This window comes from Giardia intestinalis, chromosome 4 (genome assembly GCF_000002435.2).
Source record: "Giardia intestinalis strain WB C6 chromosome 4, whole genome shotgun sequence".
In the NCBI taxonomy this organism is placed as follows: domain Eukaryota; phylum Fornicata; order Diplomonadida; family Hexamitidae; genus Giardia; species Giardia duodenalis.
In genome coordinates this window covers 1,511,214-1,525,205 of record NC_051859.1, presented here as the reverse complement: position 1 = coordinate 1,525,205, position 13,992 = coordinate 1,511,214, and the positions used below count along the sequence as shown (strand labels likewise).

Here is a 13,992-nt window from a genome sequence, read left to right as displayed (position 1 = left end):
CAAAGGCAAACTCGTACAGCACATGACAGACAGTATTCCCCAGCTGGCCACGTCAAGCTGGGTCTCGGACCAGGAAAGCGAGCACATTCTTACCTTCTTCCTCTTTAACGATGCGTGGAGACTCGCACGCGACCTCTGCACGGCCTTGTTCACCAGCATCGACTCGTCTCTCACGGATACATTCATCTACCAAGATCAGTTTTTGAACTGTGCTACGACAACTATTGGCAATCACTGCGTTACTATCCGCTTTGTGTCTTTTCTTAGTCCCCAAGAGGCACAACTCCATTCAAGCACCATTCAGGCTCTAGAAGAGGAGTCAACTTCTTGCATACTTCTCACAGCGATAAACTGCTCTATGTATGCGGCATCTTGCACAGAAGCATATGCCGCTGAGCAGGTTATTGCTAGCCTCTTCCAGGGGCGCTGCAATAACCAATCGATCAATATACAGAACCTTCTACTTAAACTGATGAACGACCAAGCCACAAAAACTTATTCTGGTGCCATGCGCGTTGATCGATTGCCATCAGCCGTCGCCCATGGCAGAACTTGGCCACTATTCCATCTTCTCATTAACACCAGTGGCATCCCCCTACTTCCACAGAGCATGGATAGTATTGCACCGCCCTGCGCAGCACTTATTCCCCTATATTATCTGTCCTCGTTCTATCCATCGACTGTAATGTCCCTGCAGAGAGATCAGCCAGCAAAGTCTGTAGATTCAGCAACTCGTCTATCTCAGGCTACACAAGCCACGCAGACAAGTACGTTACATGACCAGCAGGCAAATATATCGGAAGCCCTTTTCCTGTTGGCTAGCAAGACAAGTGACTCCCTTTCTAACTTTAAAGACCTTGCCTCTCGGCTCTCCGACGTGCCATGCCGCTTGTATTCACCAGTAACCATCCTTGTGATATACTCCATTCTCTTGAGTTTTGGAGGAAAGCTTGCGCACCCTGTTTCTGAAGCTGATCTTTTAGATGACCTACGCGGGTTTATGGCATTCCTTTTCTCTCTTACTTCCTTTAAAATAACTACATTTCTTCTGCCTGCTGGCTGGAACACGCTATCTGCTGTTGAGGATACTATCTGCAATCTTTTTTCCTACAAGGGTCTTCCAGAGGGCGTGCTTCCTACTGCCCAATTTTACTCCCTCATAGCTCAACCGTCCATTGAAGATTGGCAGCCTGCGTCGTCTTCTGAGCACATATTTACTCCTCCGCCGCATTCAGCGATGCTCAACCCTGTGGCTACAGAATATATCAAGCGTACAGAGCTAGCGGCCCTTCTATCACCGATCACTCACTATTCGCGATCCGATTCTAATTACTCTGCTGATGCGGCCACAGACGTTAGCGGATCTATACATAGAAGACACGACCTTCGGCAAGAACCAGCCCCTATCAGTTCGACTTTCGCATTGTCCACTGTTGTGACCAGTGTGGTGGATGAACCTCTTGACGTCCCTGATTGCTCTATCCAGAAGGAAGCCGGGCGCCGAGGTAAATCAATAGTACTGGTTGAAGAGAGTGATGCTGGTCTGCACGAGCTCCAACAGGGCTCTTTAGCAACGCCTGAGTTCTACCAAGGGGTTTCTAGTAGCAGGATGGATATGCAAAATAAAAACCCTGTCCTCTTTCCCCTATAGAGCTTGTTCTTCGACCGTAGATGCTGATTCCGTGCCTCGTTGACCTTGAGCGTATCCCAGAGCTGTGTCTGTGGCACACAAAGAACAGGGTAACCCTTGTGCCGTGCAGCAGCAGCATGGAAATCAATGACTGCAAGCAGTTTGTAGGCTTCATTGCGCATAGCAATAACATGCTTTACTTCATTAACCAAGCAAACATTGATCCCATGTACCAAAAGGACTTCGTGATGAGCATGGGAGCGCTTGCAAACTTCAAGGCATTAGGCCTCATTATACGCCTTTACTTCTATGACACGCTTCACCCCCTAGACCTGCTGTTTGAATCTGATGAAGACCATGCACTGACTCTGGAGCTCCTCGAGAACTATCGGTCACAAGAGGACACATAAAAGAGGCGGAAATAATTGTTTACAAGATGCAGGACTGGTACTGAGGGACCATGTACCGTATGTTGATGAGTGCATCCGAGCCACCCTTCCTCTCAAACAGTTCCAGAGTTTCCATAATAAGGTCGCCGATATTGTTATTCTCCTTTTGACCATAGTAAATAGAGTCACCGATGTTTATGTTTCTCGTGTAGAACAGATTGAACACAGGGAGAATCTGGCGGAAGTAAGGCACTAGCGCGGGGCCAACCAGATCGTCCGAACTTACAAGAAGCTGCAGGCATCGGAGAACGCGGCAGATAATAAACTCATTGCGCGTGTCAAGAGCCTGCTTGATGGGGAGGATCAGCTGGGGGATGACTGGAACTATCCTCTGGCCCCCTGCCATCAAAAGGTCTCGCGTCCCTTGCTCCGCAACGATGTTGTATGGGTACTGAAGCTCACGGAGGCCCTCGAAGAAGAGCGGAAGGTAGTGATGATAATCTAAATTATGAAGTTCAGTCTTCCAAAGGAGGCGGTTATTATATGATCCGTGCTGGATGGACGCGGGGATGTCTCCGCGGTTATAGTAGAGACGAAACTCTGTTGGAGGCATGTCGCGAATCTCAAACGGGCTGGTTCGCTTTCCTGGACGCGGCTTCGGAGCCGTTATGGTCCCCGGCTTAATTTTTGGAACAAGCTTCATGGGCGCTTGCTGCTCCATCTTCTTCTCAAAAGCTCGCGGAGGTGTAACATTCATACCTTGCCCTGATTTTGAAGTTTTTTACGAAGCGGAGCAAATATAATTTTTTGAAATTATACTAGAAGCAGCCCACAAGAAAGCAGAGCTACAATTGGATTTCAGGGGCAATTTCGGATGCGTTGGGGATTGCGGTGAGATTATTAGTCTTTTGGGCTACTGTAGAATTTACCAGTGCCTCAGACGTTCCTAGGACAAAATTCTCAAAGGAAAGCATCTGCTTATAGACACTCTTTTTGTAATCCGGACTTTTGATTAGTGTTCCAACATACTCCAGCATGGGCTTTAATTTGGTTGTAAAGATCTTGAGAACCAGGCTCCTTTCGTGGCTGGCTTCTTTCAAGATTTGAACATAGCGCTCTCGTTCTTTCAGGTAGTCAGTACTTGCAAAGTTACTCCCCCACTCCCGAGACGCAGACCCGTCGGCAAGCTCTGTGGCCATGATCTGCTCAATGCCTTCTGAAAGCGTTTTTTCTGCGGCCGCTATCTCTGCATTCAGCCCCAGAATTTTGTTGCGGAGTTCCTCTTCCTCCAACTGCTTTTCTAATAGAATCTCTTGGAGCCCTGCGACTCGTTCCTGTTCTAATGTCTGTCCATCACAGGTAGATCCTGTACTGGTATCGCTGTGCTCCTTCATTTCAGCAAGGAATTCAGATGCTAAACCCACATTAGGTCCGGGCCCAATGCTGGTAAAGTCCATGAAGACGTGCTGCTCTCGCATAAACTTCACGGGTTTGATCTTATTTTCCCTGCAGAACTCGTCAGAAAGGTTGCCCTCGCCATCGACGATGACACCAAGCTTCAGCTTTCCCGCCAAGAACCGTACTGCTCGCCGAAGATACACTATCTCATCCTCGATGTTCTGCTGCTCATCGTCGGCCTCCTCTAGTTGCTCATTCAGCTCACTAAGATGTTTGTCTCTTTCATCGAGCTTTCCTGTCAGAGATATAATGATATCTTTCTGTTTCAGCAACATCTCTCTGTACTGCTCAATGTGCCGCTTCTCATTAAGAAGCTCGTTTCGCTCTAGCTCTATCTGATTCAGCTTGGCAACCCAGTCGTTGGCATCATCTGACACTGCTCTTGTCTGACCTGTGTTGTCCTGTAAATAGCTTTCCAATAATATGATTCGATCTTGCAGCTTCTTTATCAAGCTCTTCTCCTCAAGCACCTCTCTTGACTTGGACTCTATTTCGCTGTAAATGGCCGTGCGATCAGCCGTGTACTTATCTGTAGAAACAATGTTCGTAGATTGGTGGCACAGCTGACCATTGCCGTCCAACTGACTTCCCTCCAAGCTCTGTAGCATCTTGAGTTCCTGCCGCAAACGTAATATCTCTTTCTCGTAACGCTTTATCATGACTTTAGAATCGAATTTCTCGTTGATGTGTGCCTTGTTCTGGATTTTCCGTGCTCTGTCTGCAAATTTTAGTGTGTTGAGTGTTTCCTGATAAGAAGAACTGGATGGCGTGACATTTGCTATAAAGATTGTCTTACAGTTTCCACCTAAGGAATCCTGGAGAAGTTTGGTGAGCTTGGAGTCTCTGTATGGAATGTGACTTCTCTTGCCTTTTTCTAGATCTATTAACGCGGCAATAACGTTCCCCAGAGCCGTAAGACTGGAGTTGATCTTCTTTGTCTCCTCAAGCCTCTCTCCATTAACCTTAGTCATTGAAATGCGCTCGCTTCCAGCCAAGTCCACAATATTTAACTTAGATAAGATGATTCCTCCATCACACGTGGTGCTACGTTGCTCTATTGTGAGAGAGAAAACGGAGTGTGAACGCGACGACTCTACGTTCATGTGTGTGGGTCCTATTTTGCGGTTTTTTCCTCCATGCTCTAGAAGCTGAAACAATTCTTGGGGATTTCGCACAATAAACTCCGATAGGTTATCTACATAAATCAGAACGCCGTCTTGGGTCTGCTGCTCCCTAATACGCAAGTTCTTTGTGCGAGTGTCCAGCAAGTCTTGGAGCTGCTCCTTGTACAGTTGCAGAAATGAAGCTCTCAGAAGAAACTGTGTGTCTTTTGCCTCGTGTATTTTAGCGAAGATATCCTCTATTGCTCTGGGTATGATACCCGGCTCTGTAGGCGTTCCAGAAATGGTAAAGGATTTTCCTGTCCCTGTTTGTCCGTAAGCCAAGATTGTCGCATTGAAGCCACGGAAAACAGAATCTATTATCTGCTTGCATTGCTGATTATATACTTGAGCTTGGGAAACGTTTGGCCCAAAGACCTGGTTGAAAGTAAAACTATGCCTAGCGTAGGCTGCGGTGTCCACTGTTGAACTGATCATGGGCTCCAGTATGGTGATAACTTTGGACTCGTCGCTAATCTGAATGACTTCCTCCTCTCTCGCTCGAATTTCCCGCTCAATAAGAGGCCGGACGCGCACGCAGACAGAGAAGTTTGACTGCATAGATCGGGATCGGGCAGAATTTAATTAATTTTCTTGTCCAATTTTGCTAGCTGAGCTGGCAAGAGTCAGGGAAAGACGCAGGGAGAGCACCTTAAGAACAATCCATGTTTTTAAAAACCAGCAAGCCTTCCAGTAATCGTCGTATGCAAATAGGTGGAGGTTTGGATGTAGGATGATTCATTAAAAACTCAACAGGATCATGAACTTGTTCAACCCGGCACAGTTGGCTAAGCTGGGAGGCGCTACGCTTCCTCAAGCTGCGCCTGCTATTAAGTTTGCACAAGAACAGCAGGGTGTGTTGGGGCGGAGCCTGCGACCATACTTCAATATAACGACCTCCACCTTCCTTAAGCGTCTTGGCCTTTTGATGTTTCCCTACGTGCGGTTCAATGAGCGATCGACAAACCTACCGTTGGACCTTTACATGCCACTGGTGGGACATGCCGCATACGGTGTCATAATGGCATTCACAGAGATTCTCTCCACTGGAGGCTTCAGGCCTGCTCTATTTACACGGAATGTTATACTTGCAGCTATAATTGTTGGCTTGGAAGCACTCGTGGTAATCGGCATTTCCTCTAGTGTAAGCCTTAAGGTGCCCAAACTGGAGCTAATAGCACTTTCCTGCTACAAAGTATTCGTTTCAGTGATAGCGTCATTTATCTCAATATTCAATCGGGTGCTGTACTATATAGCTCTAGTCTGGTTGGGCGTTGCCCTCGGGGTTCACCTGGCTCTTTACGGAATTGGCTGTATAAAGGCTACTCAGTCGGAGCTATATCTCAGTAGACGCCAGATCTCGATTCAGAATTGGTTCGTGCTTCTTTGGGCGATTATGCAGCCTGTTCTCCTCTTTGTCCTGACCATCCTTTGACACGCATGTTGTGTTAGGAGGTCTCCACACCAGATCAGCGCCGTATCTCAAACCCATCTGCATCTACACGGGAAGAAGCGTGTATGCTCACCTTCTTGACGACGGATTTCGGGCTTCCTTTATGTAAATACTTAACAAATGCGTCTACCTGCTCTTTAGGGCCTTGCACTACGCCAGAGACACTTCCGTCTTCATTGTTCGTGACGTATCCCACAAGGGAGAGCGCGTCGGCCTCCTTCTTGGTATACTTTCTAAAGAAGACCCCCTGGACCTTACCTGTGACACGGTAGCACAAGGTTGTGACGTCTTCGGAGGAGGATGGCATGCTTCCCTGCATCTTGGCGATTCTATTTTAAATTGAAATTTCGCCGTCTAATATCTCGTGCCGGCGAGACATGTCCGAGAAGGCGCAGGCACTGAAGGCCCAAAAGGCGATCTTGCACGGCACGCGGGTCGAGGCGAAGAAGATAAGGACCAATGTTCACTTCTTCCGCCCCAAGACCCTGGTTCACAAGAAGGCACCTCTTTATCCCCGCAACCCGATCAAGAAGGGGTCTTGGGATGATCCGTGTGACCTTCTTCGCTACCCGATTAAGACAGATGAGAATACAACCCAGATCGAGAAGAACAACACCATAGTATTTATCGTGGACAGGAGGGCATCAAAGCCCGAGATCAGGAAGGCCTTCGAGACCGTTTTTGAGACCAAGGTTGCCCGCGTGAACACCCTCATTACTCCCCTCGGACTTAAGAAGGCGTTTATCAGACTGGCCCCGGACGTGCAGGCCATGGACGTCGCCTCTAAGATGGGGCTAGCGTAAGGTTTTCTGTCAGACTACCCAGAGTAAACCGGTGAGTTGTGAGACCTCCCTTTGGGATTCCTCCCCAGATTCTGCCCCAAGTTTTAAAAATGGCCACAAAGGAGGCAACGGATTTCTATGGCTCTACTCCGTTGGGCGGAATTTTCCGAGCAAGAAGCCAAAACATTGGTATGCTGAATGCGTCCCGTGGTGTGGGCCTGTCTAAGTCTTCGCTGGCATATTCGCAGCACAGATCTCAAAAGGGTCGTGATGAGATTATTACTACAGAGGCATTCCCAGAGATATCAGACGATGATGATATCTCAATGAACTCTGTATCCCTGGATGACCAAGACTGCGAGGGTTGTCCAAAGGCACAAATCGACGATGGGCGGCATGGAACCCCCTCTGTGGCTCCCAGTTCAAGCAATCTCTTTGTCCGGATGGTTCAGGCAATAAACGATAATAGTGGATTGCAAGCAATCTTGGCCGTTGCCACGCTTAAGTCGACTGATTTTACGGTTCTCAAGACTCGCCAGCTCTTCCTGACCGCTGGAGGCATTTCTTCACTGCTCCGCGTTGTCTCGACAGTATCTCTGTATCCTATTAAGCCAGCGGAGGACGGGGCGACCCAAGACACTCTTATCAGGAGCGATCCAAAGTTGGCTTATGAAAGTCTCTTCATTCTAGCTTCCTTAGCCGACCTCACACATGACTCACGGAAGATGATCATTGATAATGACGGTTTGAAGATTGGCTTGTCTGTCGTTCGAGCACAGTTTTCGTCCCAGATACCCTTTGTTGCTGGAATAAAGGCGAGAGCCCTTCGAATGATAGCTGGCTGTCTTCTAAACGCCGAGTGTCGACGCACTGCACGGAAAATAGGGGCCGTCCCTATAATTATTGGATTGCTGCGTCAAGCGATGAAAGACTACCAAGCAAAACCATCTCCTGAGGCAGGCTCTATCCTATATGCAACAGCATCCGTGCTAGATTCACTAATGGGGTCTGCAAAGTGTAGAGAGGCCTTCAGACTGGAAAATGGCATCAGCGTCTTGGTTCAGATCATTTCGGAGATGCCCCTTACGTTTCCCATCACTGACGATATGTCACAATTGACTGGAGACGCTGTTAAGGAAGGCAACCCTCCAGATTTTCTCTTTGAAACAGTAACCACTACTCTCAGGACCCTTTCTCAATCTAAAGCAGGCCGTCAAGACATACATCACTTTGGCGGTATCCCTAAGGTGTGCTCCCTTCTGCAAAAAACACAAAGTGCACGTGTGAGGCAGCGCTCTGTTGCCATTTTAGCGAATTGCGCCCAAGATCCCGGTGTAGACTCGGCTGTACGAAAAGCTGGTGGTCTTGCCGTGCTCAGTTCACTTTTATTATCCCAAGATGTTGATACCCTTTTATCTGCGTGCAAAACGATTGTGCTGGTCTGTCGTAGTGGACCATATTTTGGCAGCTATGATGATTCAATGGTCTATGGTGTTCATAACGGGTATCTTAGTTTTAATGCACGCAACGATGAAAACATCCTAGCTTTAGTGCGCTACAAGTCCATTACTAACCTAGCAGCACACATAGAAGTGAGCCTAGATGTTCTAGGCGTCAGCGAAAATCCATCGGCAAATCTGATTGTGACAGCTAGTGCTGATGAAAAGGACCAAATACAAGTTTCCCTTGCAAAGCAAAAGAGACTCTTGGTTCTCAGCGCAACCCGTGCTCTCGTCCCTCTTCTATCATCCAAGGAGGGTCGCGCTGCATTTAGGGCCAGCAAACAGCTTTTCAATGCGTTACTTATGCACATCAATGTCGCTGATCCAGAAGTTATAACTGCAACATGCTTTGCGCTAGGAACTGGCGCCGAGGGAGACCCAGAAACGTGCAAACAGATAACGGCTCAAGATGGCTTGAAAAAGCTCTGGTCCCTTATCAAGCATCCAAATCTTCTTGTAGTGACAGCTGTAGCTCGTGCGTTAGTGCCTTTGCTCTATGATAAAAGTCGTGCTCAGGTGGTTGGTCGGCAAATCAATGGGTCTCTAGAGCAGCTAAGCTTACTTCTTAAGTGCCCAACAGTCCTCGAGAATTCAACAGACTCAATTACAGACAATACATATCGTAAGTACCTGACATTAGAATGTAAGGGTTGGTTGACAGGAATAGTTGCAGAACTTTGCCGAGACGAGGAGAATGCGAAGATATTGACAGAGTATGGTGTGTTACCTGTTATCTGTGACTTAACACGGCAGTACTCTGTGTCTGACGCGAAGGTAGACCATCCTTATGCTTTTCACGCTTTCCAGCTGGTGCGTGAAAAGTGTGCTCTGGCACTAGCATCTCTCTCCAAGATAGAACCTAACAAGAACGAAATTGCAACTCTCGGGACAATACCTTCCATTGTACGCTTCATAACAGCAACAGACGGCACTTCTATTTTCGACCCCATCTCTCAAGCTGAAACCACTGTCGTCGGCGGGCCAGTTATTGAATGCCCCAACCAGTATGGGTCTTATGTCAACTTCAAGGAAGCATCTAGTGTCCTTGACGTAAATGCACCTGTTGATAAAGATCCGCAGGCCACAGATAATCCCTACATTATCACCAACAGGGCAGCTGCTGTTTGTATTGCAGAGCTTTCTAAGAACAAGAAGTGTGCTATTCTCTTCAGACAGAACGGCGGTATTTATGGATTGCTGACCTTGATTGGAAGCACGGACTCACAGACACAGGAGGCTGCCGCTGTGGCCCTTAAGAACATTCGGCAGAAGCATATCGCATGCTTAGAGACCTATACAAAGCGAATAGAAAGGCAGCTAGCAACAGTCAATAGCGACAAAGCTATGGAGAGTGTTGTCTCTATTCCGCTTCTAAAGGCAGCTGTGGATGCCGTCTACACTGATCTGGAGCTAAATACAGATGCGTCTGGGGGAAGCCCGCGAGCAAGGAGACAGGTTTCCAAACTATTTCGACAGAGCACAACGCAGATCCAAGAACCCAATGATCCCAGCTTTCTCAGTGCAGTCATTCCAAAGTCCGCTGGCTCGTTGAACTGTGGGCAATCGCTCCAAATATCAGTTCTGAATGCCCCCAAGATGGATCCAAATCCGAGAACGGTGACCCGCACCCCTGGGAAGCTCTCTATATCCGATTTGATGTACGGAGAGAGGCGTCAAGCGTCTCCTACCATCGTACCAGGCACCTGCCCCGACTTTGAGCACGTCTCACCGGATGTAAGTGGCCCCCTGACCGAGCCCATGATCGAGCCTGTGTTGATACCAGTCGAGACGGCGCCTGCCGAGGACGACCCACTTACGGCAAAAAAGCATATGTAAATGCGAGCGTGCACAAGTTTACTCGCTGCCGTCTTCGCTGCCCTTCTTCTCTGTAGTGAGGTGCTTAAAGTTCTCCACGTCCTTGTTGATGACGTAGGCGAACTTATGCTCGTCGTCTCCCTCCAGCCTCACCTCGAGACGGATCCTACGAGGAACGTGGCGAATGCCTCGCGACCAAACAAAGACGTTGACAGAAGGGTCAAGGCGAACGTCCTCTACCTTTGCAAGCTTCTCAACCTGTGCGCGGATGGCGCGGATGGCGATAGGCGCAGCCTTCTTACTCGGCTTCCCCCGAACTGCCTTGTTGAGGCGGATCGTATGCTCATATACAATACCCATCACGCTTCGGAGGACCCGTTTTTTGCAGGGACAATTCAGATTCTAAATTGAATCCTTTTTATAAACATTTCCAGCGCACCAATCGGCAGGCCATATGCTTTGCTGAACACTGGCCTATTAGATTTACAAACGTCTAGATATGTCTGCGGAAAGAGACTAGTAGTTACTTCTCGCGGTCGATGCCTGGAAGGTCTCGATTTCCCCGCGGATGTCTGTACACATAGCCGTTTCAATCTCTTCTAGCGAGCTACAGCCGATGGAGAGCAGGTACACGAGCTTCGTGTATGCTGCTGATGGTGTCATAGTGAAGCCCGAGATGGCGCCTGCACGACCCAAGCCCGCCGAGTACATCCCGAGATCCACCAAGCCCCAGTGTGTCTGCGTGACCCCAATGACCACAACGTTCTTAGACTTAAGGAGCTTGATCGCAGATACAAAGTGCTTGTCGTCTGTCGGCCCGTTGCCCGCACCGTATGCAAGAAGAATAACGCCACGCTTGCTTGCTGCAGCCGCGAGGATGTCTTGCCCGCTGATCCCTGGATAGAGGTAAATCATCACCACGTCGTTGCACACCTTAGTTGGGATAATCAGGGCCTCATTTGGGTGGGTCATGATGTCCATGGGCTTATCGTCTGCCATGAGCTCCAGCGACTCTGTCTGCTCGAGCGAACCTATGTGCTTGCTTTTGCTGTTCTCCTTAAGGTCGAGGAACTCCTTGTGATACATGACGAATTCATCGTGTACAGATATGGTCGCGCCCCACTGGGCCAGACAAGGGAAGCACGCAGAGTCGAAGGCCGTCAGCTCCCACGACGAGTACTTTTGCGTGCGGTTGCCACGGTAGAGCTTGCCTGCAAAGAAGAGCGTAACCTCAGGAATTTCGTACCACCCGGCCATGTATATAGCCCCTATAAGATTGAATAGCCCATCGTTGTAGAGCTCCGAAAGGGGTATTTGTGCACCAGTCAGCACAACGTGCTTGCTGAGATTCCGTAGGAAGAATGACAGTGCCGAGGCAGTGAACGACAAGGTGTCCGTTCCGTGAATTACAACGAAGCCGTCATAAGCAGCGTAGTTGGCCTCGATGTCCTGACAAATGTTGAGCCAATCTTGAGGCTTCACGTTGGAGGAGTCAATTAGCGTGGAGTATTCGAGTATCTCAAAGAGGGGCATTTCTGGGTCCTTAAAGTTCGGAGTTCTATCTGTCACTTCCCGTAGATACCCTGGAACAGGAGTATACGAACCACTGCTGTCCTTCTTCATTCCTATGGTACCTCCGGTGTAGATGCAGAGAACCTTAGGCTTTTTCAAGCCGGTTCTGCGGTATATAGACGTCTTCGTTGTGTTGGTGATGTTCATTATTTTTTAACTAACTGTCTCACCGGGCTCTTGTACGATGCACTGCCCTTCATAACTAAGTCCACCACGCACCCCATAGCAAAACTGCGGCGTCTTAACAAGCTAGTCAACGGTCAATTATTTTCTTCCTATCAAATTTACATTAATTTGGATTGCGCTTGTTACAAAGTGGTAAGGATTCGCTGTAAGAAAGAATAATTCCAAAGATGAGAACAACGCAAGCTACGAGCAGGTTGGCGACGGGTTGTCGTATTTGCAAAAACACACCCCTCCCTTGCACTGACCATTATTCGAGCATACTACGTCGTACATCTTGTTAGTGATACAGGCGTCACTGACGCAAGCGCCGTTGATGAAGCGGCCGTCCTTAATGCACTCGCAGGTGTGGCCGCCTTCCTTCTCGACACAGTGTCCGTAGCCTCCGCAGACGGTCTTGGAGCCATCCGAATAAGTAGTCACGCAGACATTTGGCACACAGTAGCCGAGGACAAGCTGATGGCCAGCGGGGCATGACTTAGAAAACTCACAATAGTCACCATAGAAATCATCATCGCAGACACATTCCTTATCTATACAGGTTCCACGATTGTTGCAGAGAACGTTGAACCTGACGCAAGAAGAAGGATAACAGAGCAGTGTGCCAATCGTGCGATAATCCTGATCGCAAAGACATTTCACGGAGTCCTCGAGGCCTTCTATGCACTTTCCATGACCGTTACAGACGCTGATGCTCCCATCTGGCTCATCTGTGACGCATGCTTTGTCGACACAAGCTCCGTTGAACAGTATTGCCGTATCTGCGCACTCCGTGCAGAGACTGCCAACGTACGCTATAGAACATTCGCAGACGCCTGTTTTGTAATTGCAGTGTCCAGCAGCGTTACATAAGACAGGAGATGTCTCACCTATTTCACTGATGCAGCCTGTCGGGTAGCATCGCTCTCCGACCTGCGTCTCTCCTTCGTCGCAGCCCACACTGGTGATCTCGCAAAGGTGTCCACTGTGCCCCTCGTCGCAAATACACTTTCCCCCCTTACAGAAGCCATGACGATAACACACTCCTTTTGTCAGATCACTTGCTAAGCAAGCATAGGCCAGGCACGTGAAGCGATCGATTGTATATGAGTCCAGCTGACTGCAGATACATTGATAGCGGCCATCGAGCTTTCCACAGACGCCGATCCCATTGCATTCACCTATGGTTCCATCCGGATACGTCACCACGCATTCTCTATAAACGCATTTCCCATCTACGTCAACGCCGTCCTGGTCGCACGATTCGCACTGGTTCCCAGTCACTAGCTCTACACAGCTGCATCGCTGCTCATCGGCTTCGCGGTCGTCCACACACTCTCCTCTGCCACTACATAATTTGTCGCCGGTTATGCATATATCTGGAACACAATGCGATGATGAGCCGAAGGGGGAAAAGCCGTTCTCACACTTGCATTGATAGCTTCCACCGGGCTGCTGCACGCACTGCCCGCGGCCATTGCAGAGGAGCTCGCCGTCCATGCACTCTTGGGGCTCCTTCACGACACGTGGAACGGCTTGCCTGTCTTTGTACCTACAGATGCCGTGTTTGTCACAGACCCCATGGGCCCCACAAACTGTCTTATTGTTGATACACGACTGTGGTACACACCGGTCAGCGTGGCTTGTCATGCCCTGTGGGCACTGGAGCGCCCATAGGCCAACAAGTAGAGAGGAAAGCATAGACATTTTTTTGAGACGCAGACAAAGCTTCAAAGGTTAAAGTGTGGTGACAGTAAAAATGTATGACGGTGACTCGAACAGCGGCACGGATATACTTCTGTGCTCACCACAGTATCACATCCGTTATAGGGAAGGCGAGGGTCGACATTTTGTAAACCCATTTGTGACTATGTTATGACAGCTCAAACATATGAGCATTCGTCTTATTCTTTTTATCACTTAGTCTAGGAGGCAGCGGCACCAGATACGTATTGGCATTAATTTTCATTTGCTCGCTTGTCAGGACCGCCAGCATTGTGTTATGGTAACGTCTCCTCCCAAGGTCCGTGCATAGGAGTAGCTATATCCTTTCTATTTCGCATTCACAA

The 13,992-nt window shown here is 48.8% G+C and overlaps 11 protein-coding genes across 11 annotated transcripts; 5 read left to right on the top strand and 6 right to left on the bottom strand.

Moving 5' to 3' along the window:
- Positions 1-22: 22 nt before the first annotated feature.
- GL50803_007877 (uncharacterized protein) lies at positions 23-1,651 on the top strand (the record flags this gene model as incomplete). Its single annotated transcript, XM_038046346.1, has 1 exon — positions 23-1,651. The coding sequence occupies one exon, from the start codon at positions 23-25 to the stop codon at positions 1,649-1,651; it is 1,629 nt and encodes a 542-aa protein (XP_037902009.1).
- A 20-nt stretch (positions 1,652-1,671) lies between these two features.
- Positions 1,672-2,040, top strand: GL50803_007876 (uncharacterized protein; the record flags this gene model as incomplete). Its single annotated transcript, XM_001706098.1, has 1 exon — positions 1,672-2,040. The coding sequence occupies one exon, from the start codon at positions 1,672-1,674 to the stop codon at positions 2,038-2,040; it is 369 nt and encodes a 122-aa protein (XP_001706150.1).
- Positions 2,041-2,059: 19 nt separating this feature from the next.
- On the bottom strand, positions 2,060-2,776 carry GL50803_007875 (putative Parkin-co-regulated protein; the record flags this gene model as incomplete). The annotated part of the gene is made up of 1 exon (XM_001706097.1): positions 2,060-2,776. The coding sequence occupies one exon, from the start codon at positions 2,774-2,776 to the stop codon at positions 2,060-2,062; it is 717 nt and encodes a 238-aa protein (XP_001706149.1).
- Positions 2,777-2,864: 88 nt separating this feature from the next.
- Positions 2,865-5,198, bottom strand: GL50803_007874 (Kinesin-16; the record flags this gene model as incomplete). Its single annotated transcript, XM_001706094.1, has 1 exon — positions 2,865-5,198. The coding sequence occupies one exon, from the start codon at positions 5,196-5,198 to the stop codon at positions 2,865-2,867; it is 2,334 nt and encodes a 777-aa protein (XP_001706146.1).
- Positions 5,199-5,397: 199 nt separating this feature from the next.
- Positions 5,398-6,072, top strand: GL50803_007873 (putative Yip interacting protein; the record flags this gene model as incomplete). The annotated part of the gene is made up of 1 exon (XM_001706093.1): positions 5,398-6,072. One exon carries the CDS (start codon positions 5,398-5,400, stop codon positions 6,070-6,072), a length of 675 nt encoding a protein of 224 aa, XP_001706145.1.
- A 34-nt stretch (positions 6,073-6,106) lies between these two features.
- Positions 6,107-6,409, bottom strand: GL50803_007871 (Acylphosphatase; the record flags this gene model as incomplete). The annotated part of the gene is made up of 1 exon (XM_001706091.1): positions 6,107-6,409. The coding sequence occupies one exon, from the start codon at positions 6,407-6,409 to the stop codon at positions 6,107-6,109; it is 303 nt and encodes a 100-aa protein (XP_001706143.1).
- A 58-nt stretch (positions 6,410-6,467) lies between these two features.
- On the top strand, positions 6,468-6,893 carry GL50803_007870 (Ribosomal protein L23A; the record flags this gene model as incomplete). Its single annotated transcript, XM_001706090.1, has 1 exon — positions 6,468-6,893. The coding sequence occupies one exon, from the start codon at positions 6,468-6,470 to the stop codon at positions 6,891-6,893; it is 426 nt and encodes a 141-aa protein (XP_001706142.1).
- An 89-nt stretch (positions 6,894-6,982) lies between these two features.
- GL50803_0033685 (uncharacterized protein) lies at positions 6,983-10,210 on the top strand (the record flags this gene model as incomplete). Its single annotated transcript, XM_001706089.1, has 1 exon — positions 6,983-10,210. One exon carries the CDS (start codon positions 6,983-6,985, stop codon positions 10,208-10,210), a length of 3,228 nt encoding a protein of 1,075 aa, XP_001706141.1.
- An 18-nt stretch (positions 10,211-10,228) lies between these two features.
- GL50803_0016368 (Ribosomal protein L31e) lies at positions 10,229-10,549 on the bottom strand (the record flags this gene model as incomplete). The annotated part of the gene is made up of 1 exon (XM_001706088.1): positions 10,229-10,549. The coding sequence occupies one exon, from the start codon at positions 10,547-10,549 to the stop codon at positions 10,229-10,231; it is 321 nt and encodes a 106-aa protein (XP_001706140.1).
- Positions 10,550-10,705: 156 nt separating this feature from the next.
- On the bottom strand, positions 10,706-11,908 carry GL50803_007865 (L-asparaginase; the record flags this gene model as incomplete). The annotated part of the gene is made up of 1 exon (XM_001706086.1): positions 10,706-11,908. One exon carries the CDS (start codon positions 11,906-11,908, stop codon positions 10,706-10,708), a length of 1,203 nt encoding a protein of 400 aa, XP_001706138.1.
- A 222-nt stretch (positions 11,909-12,130) lies between these two features.
- Positions 12,131-13,630, bottom strand: GL50803_0014573 (Tenascin-like protein; the record flags this gene model as incomplete). The annotated part of the gene is made up of 1 exon (XM_001706084.1): positions 12,131-13,630. The coding sequence occupies one exon, from the start codon at positions 13,628-13,630 to the stop codon at positions 12,131-12,133; it is 1,500 nt and encodes a 499-aa protein (XP_001706136.1).
- Between the last annotated feature and the right edge of the window lie 362 nt (positions 13,631-13,992).